We start from the raw sequence: 20855 nt of genomic DNA on the forward strand, positions 1-20855 counted from the left end.
TAAATAAATAAATAAATAAATAAATAAATAAATAAATAAATAAATAAATAAATAATGTTAGAAATACTAATACAATAATGCCAAGTCCTCGACACGTAACGAAGGAACACCGAGAAATTTAGGCCTAAAAATGTGGCAACATTGGCAATAATGACTTCTTCTCTCCTGTGTTTTCATCATCTTGATTGAAAGAAGTATTTCGTACCTTCTTAGCATTAATAGTTTTATGCTTGTGATTTCAGGCTATTCCGTCCAAGGAGGAACAGAATGAGCCTAAAGCGGGGATCCTGGACCTGTTTCGAACACCCAACATGCGCAAGAACTCGCTGGTGCTGTATGTGATCTGGTTCTCGGTCTACCTCGTCTACTACGGGCTCGTCCTCAACCTGGGGAACATCGGCGGTGATATTTACATCAACACAGTCATCTCTGGTATGTAGCCTCATGTACTGCGGACAGATTGGCCCCGAAGTTTAATTGTATAAAGGAAATCGAAAAAAATACTTAGGTATAATTACACAAACATTGATCAACAGGTGAAAACATTTTCGTTGGTTACAGATTTTATTATTGAGGTTCTTTTTTCAAACTTTGATGATCGGACGAAAATTAATCATACATATTTTTTTAATGTATCAGTACGACAAAAATCAAGTTCATGGCATTTGGCGGAAGGAACCACGAAAGTACCTCCATTTCATTAAATAATCAAATCATTGAACGACTAAGTCAGCTCACATACCTTGCGACCTCCATAACAGACAATCTGCACCCTGAAAAAGAGGTCAAACACCGTAGTGAGATTTTCAGATCATCCTTCCAAAAGATGAGGCCATTCTTTAGTGATGATAATCTAATCCTCAGACTCAAGCATAAGCTGAGTGGCTCAGATGGTTGAGGCGCTGACCTTCTGATCTCAACTTGGCAGGTTCCATCCTGACTCATTCCGGTGGTATTTTAAGGTGTTCAAATACGTCACCCTCGTGCTGGTAGATTGACTGGCACGTAAAAGACTTCTGCGGGACTAAATTCCAGCACGTCGGCGTATCCGAAAATCGTAAAAGTAGTTAGTAGGACGTAAAGCTAATAGAATGGTGTAGAAGTAGCGAACCTGCCTCTTACCCAGAGGCCGCGGGTTCAATTCCCGGCCAGGTAAGAGATTTTTACCTGGACCTGAGGGCTGGTTCGAGGTCCACTCAGCCTACGTGATTAGAATTGAGGAGCTAACTGACGGTGAGATAGCGGCCCTGGTCTAGAAAGCCAAGAATAACGGTTGAGAGGATTCGTCGTGCTGACCACACGACACCTCGTAATCTGCAGGCCTTCGAGCTGAGCAGCGGTCGCTTGGTACACCAAAGGCCTTCAAGGGCTCTAGTGCCATTGGAGGGGGGAGGGGGCGTTCTGACAAATGGTATAGTATCAATTTAGATTGAGTATGTGCAACTTGTCCAAGGTCTTGTAAGAAATTAAGAATTTTGTCAACCCTTCAGCTTCCAAAAATATATTATTATTATTATTATTATTATTATTATTATTATTATTATTATTATTATTAAATCCGTTTACCGTCTAAGGTTGTTTTCTCCTTCGGACTCAGCGAGGGATCCCATCTCTACCACCTCAAGGGCAGTGACCTGGAGAGTGAGACATTTAGTCAGGGATACAACTGGGGAGAAAGACAAGTACCTCGCCCTGACGGCCTCACCTGCTATGCTGAACAGAGGCCTTGCGGTGATGGGAATATCGGGAGGGATAGGTAAGGAAGCGGCCGTGGTCTTAAGTTAGGTAGGTCCTACCATTCCGTCATTTTGCAAGGATAAGAAGTGGGAAACCACGGAAAACCACTTCGAGGATGGCTGAACTGGAAATTAAACCCCCTCTACTAACCACTACACCACAGTGGCGGACGAGCACAGGTTAGTTAAATCAAAGTAAATGATGTAATCGAACACAATCTAAATTAAAGAATGCATTCTGATGCTGCTGGTCACGCCCTCCGGAAATAGATCCTCATTGTCTACATAGATACGTCATGTTTTGGACAATTCACATCGTGAGATTTGGTATTTATTAAAAAATCTGTTCGAATCCATATCTGTGCAATTCAATTTTGAACCAGACCAACACTGTAAGGGGACGACATCTGATCTTACGTAAGTTATCGTTATTCACAAACGGATACACATTCCTTCACGACCGATTCTCAGTTATGGGAGTGACATCACGACCGGAGAGAGAGAGAGACAAAGGACTGTTTATATTAATTACTTCGATTATGCTAATAAATTTAGAGGCATCACTTTGTCCCGTCTGAACCAGGACATGAAAGGACTTAACTTCTGTTACTTTCAAACAAAAGTTTGTGGTAAAGCTACTGTAGTTTATTATTAACCATTTAACGCATACTATTTTTAATTTGAAATTTAAAAGTAATACTTCTGATTCCTTGGAAGGTGTATCGAAAGGGACAACGTGATTTTAACATTTTCTTGTCGGTAGTCTAAACATCAACCACCTCTGTGGTGTCGTGGTTAGAGTGATTAGCTGCCACCCCCGGAAGCCCGGGTTCGATTCCCGGCTCTGCCACGAAATTTGAACGTGATACGATGACTGTAACGGGGTCCACTCAGCCTCGGGAGGTCAGCTGAGAATAGAGGGGTTCGATTCCCATTTCAGCCATTCTCGAAGTGGTTTTCCGTGTTTTCCCACTTCTCCTCGAGGCAAATGCCGGGATGGTACCTAACTTAAGGCCATGGCTGCTTCCTTCCCTCTTCCATGCCTATCCCTTCCAATCTTCTCATTACCTCCCCCCCCCACAAAGGCCCCTGTTTAGCACACCAGGTAAGGCAGCCTGGGTGATGTACGCTACTGATCCTCCTTACCAGTTGTATCCCAGACCCAAAGTCTCACGCTCCAGGGCACTGCCCTTGAGGCGGTACGGGTAGGATCTCTCACTGAGTCCTAGGGAAAACCAACCTTGGAAGTTAAGCGGATAATAAAATGAACGTGAAAAATGAAAGTCCACAGCCTGTTTCCAGTCATACGACCGGGTCAGGAATGCAATGAATGAAGCCCCCATCTAGCGGTGAGGATAGGAAATGTGCCGGCTGCCGAAGCCTGTAGCACTCCTCTAGAGCAATGATAAATGACTGACAGATGAAATGAAATGTTAATGGAGAGTGTTGCTGGAATGAAAGATGACAGGGAAAACCGGAGTACCCGTAGAGAAACCTGTCCCGCCTCCGCATTGTCCAACACAAATCTCACATGGAGTGATCGGGATTTGAACCAAGGTATCCAGCGGTGAGAGACTGGCGCGCTGCCGCCTGAGCCACGGAGGCTAATTAAATGAACGTAAACAAGTGAATTCCTCTCAACTTGGTTGCTACATATCAATTGCATACATAGGGTGGCGTGCACCAACCAAGAGTAAGTTCTACTTCCGTAGTAAAGTACTCTTGAAGTCATCATTCGGCGACTTCCATACGAGAGTAAATTACTTCCGAAGTATTTTAGTCCTTTCAGATACTCCTGTACTAAATTACTACGAGAGTAAAATGTTGAAGAGCACCATCTTGTAGTATATTACTAAAGAAGTAAATAACGTACGAATATAGGTTAGAATTTACTCTCACGTCGTGCATGGAGTAAGCTAAGTTTAGACTTGTTGACTAATGATAATATCGTGCCTATATGAGAGGAAAGACGTTTCAAACGTGTTTATGGAGTACTTAGATTATATTGATGATCTCGACGCAGTAAACGATGCGAAATGTAATAGTGCATATGCCTACAGCGCGTGAAAGGCGAGAGCCGTGTAATGTGAACACGGCGAGTTTCAGGAACGGTTTTGCTCTTAGAAAGGAATCCTTTACTTTCTTTCTAAATCTACTTGGAGATCACTTACAGCTGAATTCTTGTCTTTTGTTGTATCTCTCAAATTACAGTTGCTGTGTGCCCTACGAGTGTTTCGTACCGGAACATTTCAGTACAGTTGCCGGTGATCTAATTAACGTTTACCGCGCAACTGCTGGCCGTATCTTTCATCGCGTGGTTAAAGCACTAGTTGAGGCTAAGAGGGAGGTACGCCTGCAAATGATGATGATCGTTCGGAAAATAAAAGGATATTCTTCACGTTGGCAGGTTTCCACACATCGTTGGTGCAATTGACTGTGACTGCGCGCATATTCCCATTTATTGCCCTCCGGATGACAACGGTGAACTTTTCAGAAATCGGAAGAGGTTTTTTTTTCAATTTGCTTAACGTCGCATCGGCACAGATAGGTCTTATGGTAACGATAGGGCAGGAAAGGCCTAGGGATTGGGAAGCGGCCGTGACCTTAAGGTACAGACCCAGCATTTTCCTGGTGTGAAAATGGGAAAATTTCGCTGTGGATGTAGGCCATCTGTATGAAGAAACCGCCATCAGTTTTAATTTTTTCCGCGTGTCCATGACTTTCTGCTTTGCTTCCGTTAGAATCTTAACTTGCTTTTCACTGCGTTTTCTGTCACTCGAAGCATTGAATTCTTTCGTCACGACTTTCCATGAATTTATTTTCTTACCCAGCATCTTTATATTGTGTTTCTTACACCTTATATCCTTTGCATAGATCGTCATTATCTCTGTTAACAAGCATTTATCTTTTTCGCTTACGTTTTTTCCCAGTTTCCTATCGCACATAACCTTATCTTTTTAGATTTCTTTAAAGAAGATACACGAACACAGCACTACTCCGCGAGTAACGAACGCTACTTCTGTAGTAGTAACTAAAAGAGTAAATTGTACTTAAACTCTCCGACGTAACTTCCGGAGTAAATAACTCCCGTAGTAATTTACTTCTGTAGTATGGACTTCTTTAGTAAACGCTACTTCCGTAGTAATTTACTCCAAGATGGTGCACGCCACCCATAGTGTACCATTCATCGCTGATAAAATGATATATGAACCCATGAGTTCATGGCTATATTGCTTCTGCCGTCGCTGTGGTGTGGGGGTAGCGTACCTGCCTCAGATTCGGAGGCCCCGGGTTTCATTCCTGGCCAGGTCAGGGATTTTTACCTGGATCTGAGGGCTGGTTCTAGGTCCACTCAGCCTATGTGATTACAATTGAGGAGCTATCTCACGGTGATATGAAGGCCCCGGTCTAGAAAGCCAAAAATAACGGCCGAGAGGATTCGTCGTGCTGACCACACGACACCTCGTATTCTGTAGGCTTTCGGGCTGAGCAGCGGTCGCTTGGTAGAACAATGCCCTTCAGTGCTGTAGTACTATGTGGTTAGGTTATATTACATCTAACCTTAGGAGCACTCTGTTATCACGGCCTAAATATACAAAATTAGACCCTACAGGCTACTTGTGGAAACCAGTGTTACCGTTCTTGTTTTTGCTGAAATAAAGGAAAACTTCACATTTACTACAAGAAACTAATGTGAACCCACTGCATCAAGGAAACCTGTATGGTTTCGTTTGATATTTAACTTAAACCTGCGCTCAGTTAAGGGGGGAGACCCAGCTTAACAAAGGAAAAATATAGGTTAATATTCATTCGATTTTTAAATATGCTACAATTGTTGTTGACAATTGCTGCACATATCCCAGTATTGGCATGCTTCCTGGCAACCAGAAACAACTTCAATAATGTCAGAATTTAATAATTTTAATGTTTTAAAATAAAATATTCAAAATTTCCCGCCTTTTTAATAGTATATCACTGTTTCCCTTATTAAAAAATCCAAGTTTATAGGAATTTTCGTACTTTTTCTTCTTTAAAGTGTGTATCAAAACTCCAGCTACAAAATGAACCTCAATCATTAACATAGACTGTGATTTGGATTTTTTGTCGCGTTTTTATTCCGAGCACCAGAAAATATTAATAGCTTTTTAAATCAAAATGCTCCATAAAATCGAATTTAAATCCTATTGATCTGAATGAGGCACAGATTGTAGTACAACATTATGGGAGGAAACTCTGAAAAAATCATAATTATCCGTGAATTAGTAAGAGAGTTATGAAGAAAACCGTGATACATTGTTAAAACGACGGGAAATTTTGAACATTTTATTTTAAATTGTTATAATTAGAATTTTAACATTGTTAAAGTTGCTTCTGGTTGCTCTTAATCATGCCAATCCTGGGGTATGTGCAGCATTTATCAACAACGTTTGTAGCATATATAACAATCGAATGAATATTGGCCAATTTTCCCCGTGTTGAGCTAGGTCTCCCCCCTTAAGTAATGAATCTTCAGCTGGATGCAGTATGATGTAGCCTCTTCCCACTCGTCAGTAAATGCCGGTGTGAATCCACAGTTCAACCAGTCACTGAGCAACCCATTTCAAAGCTAGTCTAATAACATCATGGGGCACATGATAAGCACGCACTATTTTACATAATTTTTTAAACCTTGTTGCAGATACGCCATTCCTTTCCTTTCACGAGTACGGAACTCGATCTAGAAAGTATTATCCTCACGTTTCTTAAGTTAAACCGTTTCTGTGGTGTAGTTATTGTGATTAGCTGCCACCCCTGGAGGCCCGGGTTCGATTCCCGACCCGGCCACGAAATTTGATAAGTGGTACAAGGAGTGGAACGGGGTTTACTTAGCCTCGGGAGGTCAACTTAGTAGAGGGAGATTCGAGCCCCTCCCCAACCATCCTGGAAGTGGATGTCCGTGGTTTCCATCTTCTCCAGGTAAATGCCGGGATGGTACCTAATTTAAGGCCACGGCCGCTTCCTGCCCTCTTCCTTGTCTATTCCTTCCAATCTTGCCATCTCTACCAAGGCCCTTGTTCAGCATAGCAGGTGAGGCCGCCTGGGCGAGGTACTGGTCCTCCTCCCCAATGTTATCTCCAACCCAAAGTCTCACGCTCCAGGACACTGCCCTTGAAGCGGTAGATGTGGGATCCTTCGCTGCGTCCGATGTAAAAGCCAACCCTGGAGGGTAAACGGATCGAGAAAGAAAGTAAGTTTATTAAGTCAGAGTTCAAGATTGTTTTCATGTTTTACTGCATTCATACAACATACAACAATAATAACCCATTACGTTAAGTAAAACAACCGCACTTGAACTCTACAATTTTTTACTCTCTTAACTACTTAGTAACTTCTAAAAACATTAACTAAATTCTCTATTACGCCGGCAGAGGAGCACATCAGATCATCGGTACCAGCATTCTATTCGGCGCCCTCCCCCCACCACTTTCAGAGGGAGGGGTGCCAATGCCCCCCTTCCCCGGTGTGCGTAGTGCCTTCCTTTAATTGATGGAGGTCTTGACCAAGCGAGTGACTGCATAGTTTAGGTCTCGTAGCTGTCAACTTGTATTCGGGAGATAGTGAGTTCGAACCCCAGTGTCGGCAGCCATGAAGATGGTTTTTCGTAGTTTCCCATTTTCATACCGCTCCTAGCTCTTTTCCGATATAAGGCGTACAGTATCTGTGCCGGTGCGAAGTAACAGACTTCAGATAAACTAGGAGCAAGAAAAACATCCCGTATAAACTGACGGCCACGTTATGGGGCACTCAAGCATATGTAAAACGGACGACTGCACTTGGCCTAGTTTACTGCGTGGCTGAATATTGCGCACCAGCTTGGCTTAACAGCTGCCTTTTTAAGAAGATTGACGTCCAGTTAAACCAAACTATGAGACTCATATCTCGGACCATTAAATCTACTCCAGTTTATTGGTTACCAACTCTCTGTGATAATGCTCCTCCACTTCCTAGGAGGCAAAACGGCTTAATCCTATAATATCAACAAACTATGTGCAAACCCTCACTGATACTTCAGTTCATATAAAAATACATCAGCGAAAAGCTTCAAGAAACCCACCAATATCAGTAGGATTGATTCACTCAGTAAACAACTTTAAGCTACAACAGAAATAAAATGAATAAAGGTCCTCCAAGGCACCTCCACAATGGCAACAAATCAAAGAGCATAATAACAATCCCTCGGGATTAAACCGGATACGCACTAATCACGGACGCTGTACTGCCCTGGCATATAAATGGGGTTGGAAATCATCAGCTGCCCGCGATTGTGGGAATGACAGTCAGACAATCTTTTTTTTTTTTTACCACGTTGCCTCTGAGTGTCTTGTCAGGTGTTACTCAGGCGAGAGACAAGAATTCCATTGATGCGACACCTGATGTGGTTAAATGGCTCAAAAACCTGGACTGTAATTTATAAGGGTTGCTGGAAAGTGTCCATCATGGACTTGTTTTCCTTTCTTTGTTTATTCCCCATTATTTTTTGCTTTATACAAGTCATGACATAAATAAATAAATAAATAAATAAATAAATAAATAAATAAATAAATAAATAAATAAATAAATAAATCATCATCATCATCTGTTTACCCTCCAGGGTCGGCTTTTCCCTCGGACTCAGCGAGGGATCCCACCTCTACCGCCTCAAGGGCAGTGTCCCGGAGCTTCAGACTCTTGGTCGGGGGATACAACTGGGGAGAATGACCAGTACCTCGCCCAGGCGGCCTCACCTGCTATGCTGAACAGGGGCCTTGTGGAGGGATGGGAAGATTGGAAGGGATAGGCAAGGAAGAGGGAAGGAAACGGCCGTGGCCTTACGTTAGGTACCATCCCGGCATTCGCCTGGAGGAGAAGTGGGAAACCACGGAAAACCACTTCCAGGATGACTGAGGTGGGAATCGAACCCACCTCTACTCAGTTGACACTTCTAAAATATTCAGCTTGTGATTCAGCACTAGACATTCACTCACATATAGGTATTACCGTTTGACTACTGTGTAGTATTTTGAGGTTCTTAGATATTCACTCTTTGTTGTAGATATTCCTAGTTATACCGTATGATTTTTCCATCTTGTGTATCCTTTCTTCTACAGCGGATTTTTTCAAACGCTTTCCTTGAATTTTTCTCCCAAATATCTGAATTTCTTTACCTTCCTTAGTCGACCAATTTCTGTTATTAGAAATTTTTGGACTTTTTAAATATTTGTCATAAATTTCGTTTCTTCTTCAGAAATGCTTAAACCAGTATTATTGGCTACTTCTTCCAAGAGATTGACTTGTATTGCTGCATTTGTCAGTATAGGGAGATCATCTGCTGGTGTTAGACAGTTTATTACTATTATTATTGTGTATGTATGTTAAGTGCTCAGCCCAGAGGCTGGTTTGATCCTCAACATTTCCACCATCAGCTGTCATAGGTGGCCTAGGTGACACTTAAGAGGCGTACTAGGGAAGTGAGAAGTGAGGTAGTTTCCCGTTGCGTTCCTCACTGAGCCAGAAGTTGCTATTACACATCAGTCTGCCAAGCCCACTAAAAAAGAACGCACCAACTGACCCTATGAGCAATATTTTCACATGGTCCATAATAGGGACTGGCTGCGTAAGGAATGGCATTACTAGCATCACTCATACCTCGGTCACTTTCACGTTGGCAAAGCCAAGGGTGAGACTTTTGTCTACCTCAAGATTAGAATGATCTGTCCTATTTTACAATGTATTTGTTAATAGTAATGAGAGTTAATTATACTCATGAAATTTCGATATTAAATAATGCCACAAATGTGGTATTAATGGATCATTTTATTGTTTGCTAGTTAACAGAACTAAGGCATTGTTGGTGTTTCAGGTGCTGTCGAGATACCAGCTATAGGTGGCAGTATCTTCATCTTGCTGAAGTTGGGTCGTCGGTGGCCGTTGAGTCTCACCATCTTGGGCGGCGGGCTGGCCTGTCTGCTAACACTCGCTGTACCGGAAGGTAATAACGGGCTAGAGCCCGGATGTTTATGCAGTAATAGGTTAGAATGCAAACTAATTTTGTTAGCAGGAAATGTCGACTAGCCCACTCTAACGTGATGTAGTGGGGGTAACATTAATTCTAGGGGTTCTAATGGGCCGAACACCTCATGTTTATCCAAACCTCATAGCATTATCGTCGTGCAGGGAGACTTTGCTTCAGTAAGTTTGCATTATCTATTAATGCATAACATCCGGGCCCCCTAGTAACATACTGGAGCTCTAGGACACGTCCAGGGATTAAAACTTACCATTTCATTGGTCATTATTGTTTAGATGCGAGGTCGCTAGTGAATTATATATATCCAATTGATTCGTGCGACTGGATGCAGGTAATAGGCCTAGAGGCGAACTAAGACCCTTTCTGTCCCGCTTGACGCGCTACTGGTGAGTACAGCGAGATTGAATCACTAGTTTCGACGCAAGAGAGTTCCGGTCGTACGCTTGGACCGCTCGGAACTGCTCGCGGAGGAAAAGTAAAAAATACACTACCTAAAAAATCGCATCGTTTTTGTATTATTATTAATTTAATTTCATTTTTACTTAATCTAATTATTGTAAGACCAGAAGGTCTTAATCTTGGCTGGTAAAATACGTTGACGGAAACCTGCCGAGTGAAAACTAGGGGGCCGAGCGCGAAAGAAATCTTTCGAGCTTGCCATAACTGGTCTATACTCTCATCAGCCACATATACTCAACTCTATTTCTTGTCTGTGTTTCCAGACCTGCAGTGGCTTACCATTGGACTCGCCATGGTGGGGAAGTTTCTAGTCTCGTCATCCAACGCCGTGATGCCGGTATTCACGGCCGAACTCTACCCGACCGTGATGCGCAATCTTGGGGTGGGATCCTCGAACGTGTCAGCAGGCATCGCTCTTATGCTCGTGCCATACCTCTGGAACTTGGTAAGTCATCCTCCCATAAGAATAAATTATCATTAACTGCCTATTCTTTTAAATTTATTTTTCACAATATTCTGGCTTAACTAATACATTCCAAATGTCCTTCTTTTCGAGATCCTTCTGAAAAACATTGTCCAAACGTTTCCTAATAAATTTATGTACAATAGAACTTTCGAATAAGTAACATTTTATTAATACTGATATCGCAATGGAACACATTTTCAATGACTTTTCAATGTATAAGAGTTGTCAATTTGAAGTAAAAAAAAACTAATTAAACACGAATTTTTGATGTTGTGTTGTATAGGAATGTCAAACCGGCCCCACGGTCTAGGACTCGTACTTCGAGGACCTGAGTTCGATTTCCAGCCAGGTCAGAGATTTTTACCTGTTTCAAGAGGAAGTATAACTAGGAAACTACCCTCTAATTAACACTAATCAGAGCAAAACAAATGGAAGGGGCCCGACACTTCGAAAAATGAAACTGTCGGCCAAAGAAAGACAAGGACCACGAAGGACGTGTAAATGAAAGACTCCTTAGGCCAAAGCTACAACCGTCGGGATCGGAAATGAACAAGTTGACCAAGGAAGGTCGGATAAGATAGATGAAAGAGAGAAGCCTGGCACAACTAAGTGGAAACATTGCCAGGACTCAGACAAAGTTCCCGTGTTTGCCAACACACGCTCCCATGTTAAGAGCCCTTGGAGCCCATTTTAGTCGCCTCTTACGACAGACACGGGATACCCTGGATGCTATTCTACCGCCCCCACCCAGCGGAGGGTTGCGAAAGCTTTTTCGAGGTCGACTCAACCTATTTGCAGTGAGATAGTGGCCCGGCTTTAGAAAGGCAATTGGCGGGCTGAGTGGCTTAGACGGTTGAGGCGCTGGCCTTCTGAACCCCACTTGGCAGGTTCGATCCTGGCTCAGTCCGGTGCTATTTGAAGGTGCTCAAATACGTCAGCCTCGTTTCGGTAGATTTACTGAAAAGTAAAAGAACTCCTTTGGGACTAAATTTCGGTACCTCGGCGTCTCCTAAAACCGTAAATGTTGATAGTAGGGCATAAATCAAATAGCATTATTAGAAAGGCAATTTAATAATAATGATAATAATAATAATAATAATAATAATAATAATAATAATAATAATAATAGTAATAATGACGACCGAGCTCGATAGCTGCAGTCGCTTAAGTGCGGCCAGTGTCATGTATTCGGGAGATAGTGGGTTCGAGCCCTACGGTCGGTAACCCTGACTATGGTTTTCCGTCGATTCCCATTTTCATGCCAGGCAAATGCTGGGGTTGAACCTTAAATAAGGCTACGGCCACTTCCTTCCCATTCCTATCCCATCGTCGCCATAAGACCTATCAGTGTCGGTGCGCTGTAAAGCAACTTGCAATTATTATTATTATTAGTATTAATAATAATAATAATAATAATAATAATAATAATAATAATAATAATAATAATAATAATAATAATAATAATGGCGTATGCCTCCGAAGAGGCCTGTTGCAGGTCCTTTCCTTGTAGACGGCCTATGCTATAGGTAACCTGCATGTGAACGCTAATCATTTAGCCAGGGAGACAGACAGAAAACCAATAATAACAGTCGATGGTGAAAATGAAGTGAAATGGCGTATGGCTTCTAGTGTCGGGAGTGTCCGAGGACAATTTCGGCTCGCCAGATGCAGATCTTTTGACTTGACTCCCGCAGGCGACCTGCGCGTCGTGATGAGCATAAAATGATGATGGAGACGACACGTACACCCAGTCCCCGTGCCAGAGGAATTAACCAATTATGGTTAAAATTCCATACCCTGCCGGGAATCGAACCCGGGACCTCTGTGACCAATGGCCAGCCCGCCAACCATTTAGCCATGGAACCGGACACAGCCGATGGTATTTCACCTGCTCGCAATTTGCAGACCTTCGGACTGAACAGCGGTTACTTTGTAGGCCAAAGCCCACTAGGACTTTGCCACCATGGAATTTCGTTTTCGTGTATAGGAATATCAAGGGACCGAATCATTCACGAGTTCGAATTTAGAATGTTTGAAGTAAGCAAGTTCTATCGTAGGGCCCACAGAGTAATTCCTAGAGAGACAGGCACCCAGGCGTGATTTAACAATTTTTCCTCACGTAGTGTCGGAAGCTTCTATCTGTCGCAACTGATGAAAGATCTTTTATTTCAGGCAGTAATGAGCCCAGCCGTCCCCATGGCCCTGCTCGGTGTCACGGGCGCTCTGGGAGGCCTCAGTGTACTCTTGTTGCCCGAGACCGCAGGACGCTCCTTGGTCGGAAGTCTCGCCGACGTTGAAGAACTTCCCAGGTAAATATGTATTTAGTGTAGTTCAAATTTATTGTAAAAGTTCTCAGCGACTAAGGGGCTGTTCTACCATCTGCTGCAAGAGACGACCTGCTCCACAAAGTGGTATGTTCCGAGCTGTCAGTGGAGAGATGGCGTGGAATGACATTAGTAGACGAATAAGTTTGAGTGGAGTCTTAAAAAGTAGGAAAGTTAACAATATAAAAATAAATTTGGAATTCAAGAGAACAAATAGGGGAAAATATTCGTTTGTAGGAAGAGGAGTTAGAGATTGGAATAATTAACGAAGGGGGATGTTTAATAAATTTCCAATTTCTTTGAAATCATTTAAGAAAAGGCTAGGAAAACAAAAGATAGTGGATCGACTGTCCTAAATGCAGAACAGTGGTGATTGATTGATTGATTGATTGATTGATTGATTGATTGATTGATTGATTGATTGATTGATTGATTGATTGATTGATTGATTGATTGATTGATTGATTGATTGATTGATTGATTGATTGATTGATTGATTGATTGATTGATTGATTGATTGATTGATTGATTGATTGATTGATTGATTGATTGATTGATTGATTGATTGATTGATTGATTGATTGATTGATTGATTGATTGATTGATTGATTGATTGATTGATTGATTGATTGATTGTTTGATTGATTGATTGTTTGATTGATTGATTGATTGATTGATTGATTGATTGATTGATTGATTGTTTGATTGATTGATTGTTTGATTGATTGATTGATTGATTGATTGATTGATTGATTGATTGATTGATTGATTGATTGATTGATTGATTGATTGATTGATTGATTGATTGATTGATTGATTGATTGATTGATTGATTGATTGATTGATTGATTGATTGATTGATTGATTGATTGATTGATTGATTGATTGATTGATTGATTGATTGATTGATTGATTGATTGATTGATTGATTGATTGATTGATTGATTGATTGATTGATTGATTGATTGATTGATTGATTGATTGATTGATTGATTGATTGATTGATTGATTGATTGATTGATTGATTGATTGATTGATTGATTGATTGATTGATTGATTGATTGATTGATTGATTGATTGATTGATTGATTGATTGATTGATTGATTGATTGATTGATTGATTGATTGATTGATTGATTGATTGATTGATTGATTGATTGATTGATTGATTGATTGATTGTGGAAACAACTTCTTTTCTTAATGTTCCGGAAACGTGTGTAAAGTTAGAAAACTATGTATTACGAATAGATTAAATAAAACATCTGACTGAATATTTTTGTGTAAGTATAAATAGTCCACTTCTATAGAGTAGTGGTTAGTGTGATTAGTTGCCACTCCCGAAGCCCCGGGTTCGATTCCCGGCTCTGCCACGAAATTTTAAAAGTGCTACGAAGACTGGAACAGGGTCCACTCAGCCTCGGGAGGTCAAAGGAGTAGAGGGCACGTTCGATTCCCGCCTCAGCCATCCTTGAAGTGCTTTTCCGTGGTTTTCCGCTTCTTCTCCAGACAAATGCCAGGATGGTACCTAACTTAAGGCCACGACAGATTCCTTCCCACTTCCTTACCTATCCCTTACTATCTTCCCAACCCCCACAAGGCCCCTGTTCAGCATAGCAAGTGAGGCCGCTTGGACGAGCTACTGGTCCTCCTTCCTAATTGACTCACACTCCAGGACATTGCCCTTGAGACGGTAGAGGTGGAATCCCTCGATGAATCCGGTGGAAAAACCAACCTTGGTCGGTAAACGGATTAAATAATAACAATAAATATAAATAGCTCAATAATTTATGATACAAATTGTGAACAGTATAACTTGTTGCCGTTATTTATTCTAGCAAATGTACCCGTGCTTCGCTGTGGTATTCTACATTGTATACGGATTTCTCCGTAAATTACTGTAAAGGCAGTGAGTAAGATTATACTAAATTGCATGCCTCTTAGCACTATCTTAGAAACAAGACAGGGAAGACGCCATACATTGTTTCCGACGTAAGGCAGGCATTGGGGAAGTTTTAAGGATAATGGCAGGCCAAATTTCCTCCTGCCAATCACAGTCGAGTTCGGGAGTTTCTACTATAACGGCAGGCTCACTTGGCAACTGCGATTCACAATAGAGATGGAGAGTTTTCATTATAAAGACAGGGATTTTTTTCCTAATGCAAGTAACAATCAAGTTCGAAAGATTTTATTATAATTGAGAAATTCAGCGCTATCTAACGTATCAACAATCGAGACACGATAATAAATCACAGGACAAAAGTTGTCGATCTGTCCAAATAGAACGGCGATTGTGCTGTCTGTTCTGTAATACGACTTACCATTTAGCCACCAATTATACCGAAATGAAGGTCTGTACTGTCATGAAAATGCATCCACATTTCGATATATTCCGGGGCCAAAAGTTATACATTTGAACAGCTTGGAATTTTTCCTCAAAGAAAAGAGTGCCCAGGTTCCGAGATTAGCACTCGCATACATACGGAGTAATTAAGGGAGAAAGTAATACAGTTATAAATAAATTAATGGAACATAGGATTATAACGTAGGACAGCCGGATAGGACATAGGCCTATACGTAAATACAAAGTGGATGTATTGGAAAATCATACGTTCCTCAATAAATTATGATGGTATGAGTTACGGATATAAGAAAACGGTAACAAAGGGGAAATTTAGCCCTAGGGATTCTTAGATAAACAGATAAGAAGATGAATTATGGTGTTATTACTTTAGCTATTCGGGGACGGTTATAACCTTCAACGATATTCCGCCAATATCCCGCAGAATGGCCGATTGACGTCTTTCTTGCTTTCTACCCAAGGAACAACCACGAGTTTACAGGAATGATGACGAAAATGACAATAATTTACTTATCTTGCCATGGTAACATGTAGTTTCGTTATCGGTCTGTCGCTCACTCAATGCAGAGCACGATACCCGCAGAAAATAGTAATTTTCTCCGTTCATTTGAAGAGTTAGCTACATTATGAACATAACAAACGTTGTTTGTAATGAAGAGACGTTTCACATACAGTCCACGGATTTTACAAAAAATCAGTAGTATAAGAGAAAATGGAGGAAAACTGTTCTGATTTTCCTATAGACCCCGTCTGTTCAAAGATTTTTAGATCATATGCATATCAAAACGTTCCCCGGGATGAGTATACTCTAAATATGATGTTCAGTAGAGAGCCATCCAGCCGTTTCGCCGTGATGGTGGAACAAACAGGCACGAAAAATCAAAACCGCCGATACGGTCTTAAGTTGACCTAAAACGGATAAATATCTCAAAAATTGGCAAATCAAACGAAATTACAGAGAGTTAACAACTTTATTTATATAGAATCCGCCCTAAAGAAATAGTTACAAACCATTTAAAATGTATTAGTTCTATCATTGTTTTGCGTTAGATAATGGGAAAACCAGTCCTGCTCCATGGTTAAATGGCCAGCGTGCTGGGGTCCCGGGTTCGATTCCCTGCTGGGTCGGGCATTTTAACTTTAATTTGGTTGATTCTTCTGAGTCAGGGGGTGAGCGATTGTGCTGGTTGCGTAACTAAAATTCATCTTACGTAAGGCCCCATCCTCACAGACGTGCAGGTCGCCTATAGGGTGTCAACTCGAAAGACCTGCACCAAATCTTTCCGGAAGCCACACGCTATTATTCTTATGGGAAAACCAACACGATTGTGCTTCAGAGCATACAATAATTTTAGCAGGTTTTCTTTTTCAGAATTCTTACCCATCAAAAAAATGTTTTTAAAAATCAACAAAAAGTTTCCAGGTGGAAAAGGTATATTATTCTGAACTGTGAGAGATTCTGTCTGAACACATATAATTTATATTTTCTGTTCTTTCTTTTTCTTGCAGGAGGCTTAGTACTGTTGAGAAGCACAATAGCAACGACCAACCTCCAGCGTAGGGCAGTGGAATTTGGTAACCCCAGTGGCATTTGAACTGAGCGCCAGAAGGGTGTGCGAACACAGCTGACTTGATGCGTCGCTCTAGCTAGCTCCAGTGAGGGATCCAGTCGGCCGTGGTGCAAAGGTGTTAGTGCTAAGAATGAACTGCAGATAGCAGCACAAACTATACAGCGCATTAACATGTTCTACAGATGCTGCCATCTGGCAGAGTGTTGGTGAAAATACTGTTTACCTGATTGTGTGTTCCAGACATTAGTAACAAACTTTGTACTTTGTATTTATTACTCGTTACCAAGAAGTGTACTCGAAACTCGTATTTGTTTGAGGACAGTACTTCAATGTTACGTCTTCCGTGAGAAGAACTGATCTAAGATGCTATGTAGAAAGATAGGCTACGCTAGCTGAAGGCTAAAGCTTTAGAAATGTGGAGCTTAATACGAAACTAACGTAACTATGAGAAGGAAATACTCTTTTAAAATATTTTACGATGTTCTTTAAACATAAGCAAAGTCATTAATTTTACAGTATATTAAAAACTACTGAGGTATGCCTTTATGTCACCAAACAGGATGAAATAAAAATGTGAAGTTACCGTGCATTAAGTTTTGTCTGTCATTATAAAGAAATACATTTTTTCTTAACTACAATACTTTATCTTTGTCGCTGCGATCACTAAAGATAACCCATTTCTCACTTGTTTGATTCTGCTTTTAATTGGCATGTAGAAATGAAGCTATTAAAGCTGGTATGATTCCATTGTCACACGAATCCACCAGATATTTATACCTTCCTGCTGATATTTTCAGGGCCCCATTGCAGTAAACTGGATGCAATGCCACTTCATTGCACCCTTCTTTCCTCCTATACGTCTCACAACGTTCAAACTTCTGAATTTTTCGTCATGACTGTAGGCCTACTTTTTCTGTACTGAAAACTGGCAATCTTCATCCAGTGAAAAGTCTAGAAAAACCAGTTACTCCAAAATGAACATACGCTTGTTCCTAATTCAAATGTCTAACTTTTATTTACAACAAAATTCTTAAAATGCAATACGTTTATTTCATATTATATAGCCTACTCTTACACCGTCGTATTTTGTAGTCAAATATTTAGGCGTTTCATAGCAAAATAACACTTAGACTACCGGTATCCAAGTCTGTAAAGGTTTCTGGAAACGTAAAATACCTATCTGGAAATTATTGCTGAGAAAAATGTTTTAAAATCTGTTTCTGTATGTGAATGAAGGTCTCAAAATAGTGTGTCATAACACAAAATTTTGAAATACGCTGTAAACTTTTAACAATTTGGATTTTAACAATGGATAAAGCAAGTTATGCTGAAACTCTCAATATTTTCAATATCGTTCACATCGATTTAGTTAATAAGTTAAAGGAAAACTCAAAAATTCAAATGAAAGACACGCTTTATTAACAAACTGTTTCATATATAACATAGTACACAACCATCACAAGTGCTAACACATTTTTCGTGTTTTAAAATAGGCTATTAATTACTGTAACTTTTTACTCAAAAATAGGGAAACAAAGTTCAGATTTTGAAGCCCATCTCATCTTCATGATTTTCATGACAATAATTGTGGTGATTTTTCTGCGAAATGATAATGCGGGTTTTGCTATAAATTCTAAAGTTTCTTGCTTACTTCAAGTAGGGAAAAAATGTTTATTATTTTTACATTGCCATTTTTAAGTTAGCCACTGGGTGACGTGGTTAGCGTAGTGGCTTAGTCTCCGGTTTCCTTCCCGGGCAACCGAGGCTCGATTCCCCATTGGTAGTGGGTTGGAACTTTCACCAGAAAAAATAGTTGATAGTCAGGAAGGGCATCCGGCCTTAAACCTCTGGCTAAAATAAAATAAAAGAGCCAAGTGGCTCCACCGACCTGACTCGGGTAAGCTGAAGAAAACTTTTTGATATAAATATGTCATATGGTTGGGGGTCATCCGAAAATTTGTGAACCATGACGCGACAAAATGTGTGACGGAAGTGTAACCATAGCAACTGTGCAGGCAATGATATAATGTATGGATGGATGGTCAGACAATGGTACTTAGCAAACGTGTAGGCTGTCTTATGGCTGTTTGCCCTCTGAAATCAGCTGAAGGGCCATGACCGGGAGATATATTTATGATCACTTGATTTTCACGAAGCGAAAGGTGTTTTTTTTTAATATGACAGGTTAGCCATTAAATTCTACTAGCATCATTATTATCTATTTGTTAGTAATAATGAATGGATAAAGTAAGTTTTGCTATGGAACGTCTCAATTTATTTATATACAGGGCTGTTCGATTAATTATCTTTTGTCTCTAGTTAGAATAACAAATTTGCTATCGGTTGCTGTGAAAAAAGAATGGAAATGTGCCTTTATGTAGTTACGTTAGTTTCACACTAAGCCCACGAACTGTTATTCAGTGATCTCCTGATAATTACTGTGTAGATGATTTGTGGGTGTACTGCAGTAAACGTGTTAAAGTCTTCCATCATATGAAGTTAAAGTCCTCATTTCTTCAGAGAAATGGAATGTCAATGCTTGGGACGAGAATATTATGGCTCAGTTTTCCTGTTGAATGACAAAAGGCCTGGCAACTACCAACAGATTATAGACATAGGTCATTGCGATTTCGATGATGATGACATTTCAATAGCTTGTGTGATTCTCGCCACTATGACATCATTATAAAGTATCTCCAAGACTGTCAAGATGCATAAAGTGATGTGAAGCAACAGACTGACGTCGGTAAAGAAGGTCTAGGCTGCAGACAAGGGAGTCCGGAGGATATCTTATGGGCTTTGATAGACAGTGAAGAGTACAAAGATGATATCATGGAGGACATGAAAGTTATGCACAGCCAAGCAGGTATTGCTGTAGACACACTTTTGTCCTAGATGGTAAATCATATAGATTTCTCTCTTGCTGATGTTATTTTCAAGATAAATTTATGATTTAATATCATAAATATAGGGATGACAGACATACCTAACTGATGTCTTGTCAAGTGCGTTATATTTTGTATTTTTTATATGTGAAACTCTATTCCACTGGAATGATGTAAAAATGAAGTATGTAATTAAATTTGCTGCTGAATATATAGCATATCTTCTTTTTGACCGTTTATAGGTTACTACTGTAAGTGTCTTTACCTACTGATGTTCGAGTCAGTGATCACATTTTAAATGACATGATTGAATATAGTCTGGCGTCTCAGTATGGATTTAAATCAAGTTCAACTAATGATAAAATAGCTGTGATGTGTTTTGCAAATGATATAGCTATAGTTATCATCGGGATAACAATTCTGTATTAACTCTATTTAATCATGCTATTCAAGATTTCCATGAAATACGACTAGATATTTATATCTGCAAATGCAAGGGAATTTGTGTGATAATCCTCTATGAATGTGTTGCATTCCGTAAAGTATGAGTCGAAGCAGATTTTTATTTGTGCATAGGGGTAATAGTTTACTTTTTCCAAGCTGTAACATTACATCTACTAGCGTTTTTGTAAAATTCAGGATTCTTGCAATCACACACAGTATGTGTGTTGATGTTCTCGTGAATATACGAGGGCGAATCAAAAAGGAAGTTACACTAGCTCGCCGCAAGAGCACGCTGTGTGTCGTGACCGTGGTCAATGCGGAGCAAGCTACAGTAACTGCTGACACGTCCGATAAGAAGGTTGGTGTGGTATCCGGTCGTGTTGTGTGTACAGAGCGGGCTAGACTCAATGGCGCGTCAACTGGATGTTCACTCCAAATTGGAGGTACGTGCATCGATCAGATTTCTGTGGGCTAAACGGCTCAGTTGCGCGGAAATTCATGGTGTAATCACTGCTATATATGGTGATCGTGCAATTTCTCGCCCGGATATTGTAAAGTGATGT

General features: G+C 40.6%; 1 protein-coding gene across 3 annotated transcripts in view; it reads left to right on the forward strand.

Moving 5' to 3' along the window:
* The window catches only part of LOC136865968 (organic cation transporter protein), a 224244-nt gene extending 204185 nt beyond the window's left edge, over positions 1–20059 (forward strand). For all 3 annotated transcript variants that reach the window (XM_067142546.2, XM_068226577.1, XM_067142545.2), the window contains exons 8-12: positions 243–432; positions 9616–9744; positions 10506–10687; positions 12881–13017; positions 16902–20059. In XM_067142546.2, the coding sequence (XP_066998647.2) occupies positions 243–432; positions 9616–9744; positions 10506–10687; positions 12881–13017; positions 16902–16953 (690 nt within the window). In that variant the 3' untranslated portion in view covers positions 16954–20059. The remainder of the gene's footprint in view (positions 1–242; positions 433–9615; positions 9745–10505; positions 10688–12880; positions 13018–16901) is intronic.
* Positions 20060–20855: the final 796 nt, after the last annotated feature.

The sequence above is a fragment of the Anabrus simplex genome, chromosome 3 (assembly GCF_040414725.1).
Source record: "Anabrus simplex isolate iqAnaSimp1 chromosome 3, ASM4041472v1, whole genome shotgun sequence".
Classification (NCBI taxonomy): Eukaryota; Metazoa; Arthropoda; class Insecta; order Orthoptera; family Tettigoniidae; genus Anabrus; species Anabrus simplex.